Here is a 5574-nt window from a genome sequence, read left to right as displayed (position 1 = left end):
CAACGGCATGTGGCCAAATATGCGCCCAAAGCGGTTGCGGCATGGTAGCAGTCGACTGCGCTTGTACACCGGCGATGATTGAATCCAAATACGTGTGACTTTGGATGTATCGTTGGAGAGCGTGGCCAGGGAGCTTGGCATGCAGCACCGACATGTTATTGGGTGGCCGGACATCAATTAGTGGAGCGAGATGACCCGGGCTTGCTTGAATCATTGCGAGAGCTGCACTTGGGTCTTCTTCCGCATGATAGCAGTTGGCATAGTGTTCCAGGTACTGTAGTCGGTGAGTTCACCTATCGTCATGGATTCAACGTCCGTGTTGATGGTCGAGTAGGCGTAAAGATCTGCATGTGATCGGCAGTAAGCGGCGTATAAATTGGCATTCCCTGCAATCTTCATGTTGTACGGTGCTGGGGAAGGATCAAGATCGTCTTCGGCGTCTTGAAGTACCTCAAACATGTTGTATGTGCTGGGAAATGAGTGCGCGACTATGCCATAATGACTTGTGGAATCGCCTTCGATACTCTCAGCGTGAGAGAGGTCAATTGGTGTCGGTGACTTGGAAGTATAACGACGTGAGAGTTGCGCTCGGTACCAGATCGGCGAGTATTCTGGGATGGCGGTGTGTGTTTGTATCAAGCGGTCGTGGGCAGCATGAATGAAATGCGGGTGGACTTGAACCGTGAAATTCTCTGCTGACACTTGCGATGTAGTATCATCAAGTTAAGTCGCTTGAGCAGGTCGGAGGGGAGTGTCGGAGTCGGCGCTGGAGCTAAATCTGCCCATGTTATCATTTTCAGAGATCGGGTCATCCTGATCGTCCTCTGAGTCGTTTGACGGGACGCTGGTGTCAATAGGAGCGTCGGCCGGGCTCGACAGTTGCAACAGTGTTGAAGTTGTTGTGCACCGCCTTGGCTGGCTTGGACGCTTGGTTGTTACCCTGGCGTGGTTGTTGACGTGTTGTGCGAAGACTGGGGGGTACGGTTTTGTTGTATCGCGTGATGCGATGATGTACAAAGGTCGGGGGTGATTCAGGCCCGTGTACGAAGAGCTCTCGTACTGGGTCGTTGGGTGCAAACATCAGGCACTTGGGGGGGTCTCGAGTTGCAAAATACACGGTAATATGGCGCGATTGGATGGAGTTCTTGCCGAATGTTGACTTGTTCATTACGGGTGGTTCCCCGCGCGCGTCGAAGTACGTCCAGATGTCATCGGGTTGAGTATCGGATGCCAACGTCAGGTCGATCCAATACAGATGCGAGTATTCGGAATATTCCCGGATGGGAAACGGTCTTCCACATATCATGAGCTTCAAACCGCCAAGTCTGGTGACCATATCTCGATCCGTGCAATTGAAACTAATCCCGACATTCTTGACTCGCATGAAGTCGCGGCAAACACTCTTCGCAGTCGTCCAAGTAGCCGGTTGGTGGGTTGTCGCCAGGCTATCTAGGATGACTTGGAGTGGAAAGGTGGCAACCGCTGACTTGCATGCGATCAACATGTTGAACTTTTCTTCTGGCGGAGTTGGCGTAGGTGGCGATGCCGTGGCTGCGAGTCGACGGTCGACATCGGACAAGTTGCCTGCTTGAAACGCTCGCATGGCCGTAGTAAATTCGGTTTCCGTAGGGCGGCAGCGAACATTGGAATGAGTCTTGTACCATAATGCACGCCAAGTAACGTCGACTTCAGTCTTGTCCAAGACGGTAGTTGCTGATACAGGTGTTTTGACATGGCCGCCACCCGATCGATTGTTCAGTGGGTCCAGAGGCCCCAAAGGGGCTTGACCACTCACTTTCGTGGCCCTAGGGGCAACAACGCGTTCGGGGATGGCCGTGGAGGGCGTAGGGTCTTTAGACGCGGTACGATTGCGTCCCGGTCGAGTGTTGAGGGAGTCCTCATGGCCGTCGACATGAAGCGGCGTGGTCGAACCTTCCATTGTGGCTCGGCTATTGCCAGATCGGGTGTTCAGTGGGTCCAGAGGCTCCATAGGAGCTTGACCACTCACTTTCGTGGCCCTAGGGGTAACAACCCGACCGGCAACAGCGCGAGAAGACGTTAGGGGTTGGCCAGACTGGCCGGCAGCAGGGCCAGAGATCGGGCGTGAGGGGTCGGCATGGCCGACTTGCGACACATGAGCGACGGCAGACGATTGGTCGGCAGAGACGGTCATGGGCGGGAGAAACGATGCGATTGATGGGGCCAGAGTACAAGAGGGGTAATTTTTGTGTTGATCGGGGTGCCAGTGGGACTGTGCAGGAGCGAGCAAATTGAAGGAATTCGCAGCAAACGGCGGCGGTCACACCCTGGCGGCGAAGGAAACGAAATCCCTTGTCGGGGGCGTTGAATGGCGTACGGCAACCACCTCGCTGCCTCCAACGTGGCATCGATCAAGGGGAGGGGGGTATGGAAGGTGCCGTGGCGGTCCTTCGTGGCAGGAGATGACGATGGGCAGTCGTTATTGCGCCAGAACCTCGTGTGAATCGATGACACAAAACGTCAACGACGACAGCGTCGACATCCCATGCGGACGATATTGGCGGTGGGAGCGCGACGTCCCATGCTGGATGGACACCAGCGGGACGCGATTACGAAGAATCGAATGGGCTGGGAAGGTGGAGGCGCTTCGTGTCATGCGCGAGAGTCGGGTTCTCGCACCGCACGCGTCCTCACCGCGCTCTTCGCGCGTGCTGGATTCACCACCGCCGTCACAAGCGACATCGGCTGCAACGGAACGCAGTTGCCAATGCGCAGCCCCACCAACGGTGCACGTCGATCTGTGAATGGAGAAGTTCGTGCGCGTTTCAGGTGGTCTGGGAGGTACCATCATGGCGGGCAATGCCCCACAACGACGTGGGTTGTCTAGTGCACACGTCATCGCCGCCTCCAACGGCAGCATTGCCAGCGTTTGCATCGACGACGACGTGCATGTGCGTACCAGCGGTCCCCCGCCGTGTGTCGAAACGAGCGACCAGATCATCCAGCACGTCGCATTCGACGACGACACGAACATGGCGTGCCCAAGTTGCCACTGGAATCGCGGGGCCATGGCACAAGTCTGTGTTGTGCATCGCACATCGCTCCACCCCCTTCCATCTCTCGGCCCATGGGGGCATCCTTGCTTGACCAGGAAACGAAGAGGATGCTGCCCCCCCACCTAGCTCAGGAAGCAATGTCTCGTTTCAAACGTACGGCAATCTGGCCAACGCTACTGCTTGTTCACTCTCAGAAATGGACTGGAAGCATCCCGACTGTGAAGGACGATGTGCCTCTGCGTTCGGCAGCGCTGCAGCCTTGGCCCGTGGCATGTCGACATCGGCCCTCGTAGCGAATTCGCCGCCGCTGGGATGTGGAAGGTCCGACAATGTGTACCTACCTACCTACCCATGGGGCAGCCATGCGCCCACCACTCGCAAGACTCCCAGCGCTGTGACGAGCTTGCCCAAGGGAGCGACTGAGGGCAATATATCACTTGGCACGTCAAACGGCGCTGCCCAACGTCTTCCACGTTGCGCTTCCATTATGGAACATCGCGGAAAACATTCCACCGCGGCCAACGCATTTCCACGACGATGTCCACTTTTGTTTATCGCAGCCAGGCCCGAAGTGTCATGAAACGATTCGTTCGTGTCGGTGCATTGGCTGCGTCGCTTGTCACGGGCGAGAGCACGGGCGTGGCACCGTGCCTGGATGCACCCGAGGGGTGGTCGGCCGTGCTTGGGTCACTCACACAAGTCGCCGCGGACAAAGCGATCGTGTGTGGCTTGAACGCGCTCGACGATTACAAGGTGTTTTGCAGCCTCAAGAAGCAGCCCGCGTCGTGGTGGCAACTCGAACACGTCGCGTTCAAAGATATCGCGGTGCGGGACGGTGTCGTCTTTGGCATTCAGACCGACGGGAAACTCATGACAGGTCCGTCCGGCCCGACCGCCACCTTTGTCCAAGTGCCGACGCCGTTCTGTGAAGCGGTGGCCATCACGTTCAACGGAAGCACGTTGTGCGTCGTGACCAGTCGCAGCCAAATCTTTTGCGCCAGCACGACGCGCACGGGCTTTCCCGCGACCGTCAACTGGCAACGGCTAGACGGTGACATGACGCAACTTGCCCTCGCGGGGACGACCGTGTACGGCGTGAATGGCCAGAACCAGCTCTGGACCGGCACCATCACGGACGCGACTCTTGCGGCGGGCGTCACCAAGTGGGTCGAAGTGCCAAACTATCGTTTCCAGCAAGTCGCGTTCGACGGCGAGCGAGTGTGCGGCGTAACGCCGTCGCTGCAAGTCGTTTGCGCTCCCATCCACGTGGGCGACTCGAACAGCGCTCCGATGTCGTGGACAGCGTTGGAAGGCGAATTAACGTACGTGAGCAACTACGACACGTCCCTCTACGGCGTGGACGCAGCCGGACACGTTTACGTTCAGTACCTGGCGCCGCCGCCTGCCGTCCCGACGGCGAACGAGCCCCCATCGTTGCCGGTCAAGCGAAAACGAGTGCCGTGGACCGTCGTGCCAACGCCCCAAATGGCTCTCGTCACAGTGTCGTCGTTTGGGTCGAATGTGTGTGGCACGGACAGCGCTGGGTCGATCTACTGCACGGCTTTCAATGCGGACACCCCAACGGTGGTGTCGTGGGTCCAGCTGCAAGGCCGCGCAATGCAGGAAGTTGTGGTGGCCGACAAGGGAGCTCTCTACGGCGTGAGCATGACCGGCGGCACTTTTTACGCACCTACATGCAAGGCGACCGCGAGATGGGTGCAGCAATCCGACGACCTCATGAACATGGCTGTCGACGGGTCGGTGGTGTGTGGCGTCAGCCGTGGGTCGCTCGTGTACTGCGCCAACCGCAACACTCAAACCAGCACGCCCAACTGGACGTTGCTCGACGGTATCTTGATTCAAATCGTCGTGGCAAATGGCGTCCTCTTCGGGCTGGATACACGAAACAAGCTGTGGACGGGCTCGTCCAAGACAATCGAGTCGGGGTCGGGGTCGTGGGCACCGATCGCCAACAGCGCCAAGTACTCTCGGATCTCGTACGACGGCATCCGTCTCTGCGGGGTCCTGACCCCTGGGAACAAGATCCGGTGTGCCGACGCCGGCCTAGCAACGTTGCCCAACTGGTACAACGTCCCTGGAGCAGGAGCCAACATGGCATACGTGTCGGTCCAACGCGAGAACTTGTTTGCACTCATGGCCAACTCGACGCTGCTCTACCGCGCCCTCGACGCCGGCGACGAAAACATCTAAGTTTGTGATGGCGTGGACGAGAAACAAGGAAACCATGCGATCGATCACTTGTCGCCCTGCACGAGCATAGCACCACATGCATGACACACCCCTTCCAATTAGATGGAATTCATTCAAACACAACACCATACCCTCTGTAAAACACCACAAGCAGCGCACTGGCGCGACGCCGCCTTGTTTCGTCTTCCTTCGCCCGACCTCGATCGCGTCGCTGCGGCGAGCGATTAAGTTTCCAACAGAGTTGGAGACACTTATGGATCGAAACAGTGCCTAATTAGGATAGATTCGTCCTGATTTCACGCATTTTATCATACAACAAGCAAGTGAT

The 5574-nt window shown here is 57.5% G+C and overlaps 3 protein-coding genes across 3 annotated transcripts; 1 reads left to right on the top strand and 2 right to left on the bottom strand.

Moving 5' to 3' along the window:
* Positions 1-850: 850 nt before the first annotated feature.
* Positions 851-2173, bottom strand: H310_14623 (hypothetical protein; the record flags this gene model as incomplete). The annotated part of the gene is made up of 1 exon (XM_008882519.1): positions 851-2173. One exon carries the CDS (start codon positions 2171-2173, stop codon positions 851-853), a length of 1323 nt encoding a protein of 440 aa, XP_008880741.1.
* Positions 2174-2235: 62 nt separating this feature from the next.
* Positions 2236-5472, top strand: H310_14622 (hypothetical protein). The gene has a single exon (XM_008882518.1). It carries the CDS (start codon positions 3573-3575, stop codon positions 5244-5246), a length of 1674 nt encoding a protein of 557 aa, XP_008880740.1. The 5' UTR covers positions 2236-3572; the 3' UTR covers positions 5247-5472.
* Positions 2237-5472, bottom strand: H310_14621 (hypothetical protein). Its single transcript, XM_008882517.1, has one exon. The coding sequence runs from the start codon at positions 3047-3049 to the stop codon at positions 2459-2461; it is 591 nt and encodes a 196-aa protein (XP_008880739.1). The 5' UTR covers positions 3050-5472; the 3' UTR covers positions 2237-2458.
* Positions 5473-5574: the final 102 nt, after the last annotated feature.

The sequence above is a fragment of the Aphanomyces invadans genome (assembly GCF_000520115.1).
Source record: "Aphanomyces invadans strain NJM9701 unplaced genomic scaffold supercont1.77, whole genome shotgun sequence".
Taxonomy (NCBI): Eukaryota; Oomycota; class Saprolegniomycetes; order Saprolegniales; family Verrucalvaceae; genus Aphanomyces; species Aphanomyces invadans.
Note: the sequence above shows the minus strand (reverse complement) of the source record. Positions and strands in the feature narration are given on the sequence as shown.

Bases quoted from the DNA above. Each gene is read 5' to 3' on its own strand.
- H310_14621 (XM_008882517.1), bottom strand. From the start codon at position 3,049: ATGGCCCCGCGATTCCAGTGGCAACTTGGGCACGCCATGTTCGTGTCG.
- H310_14622 (XM_008882518.1), top strand. From the start codon at position 3,573: ATGTCCACTTTTGTTTATCGCAGCCAGGCCCGAAGTGTCATGAAACGA.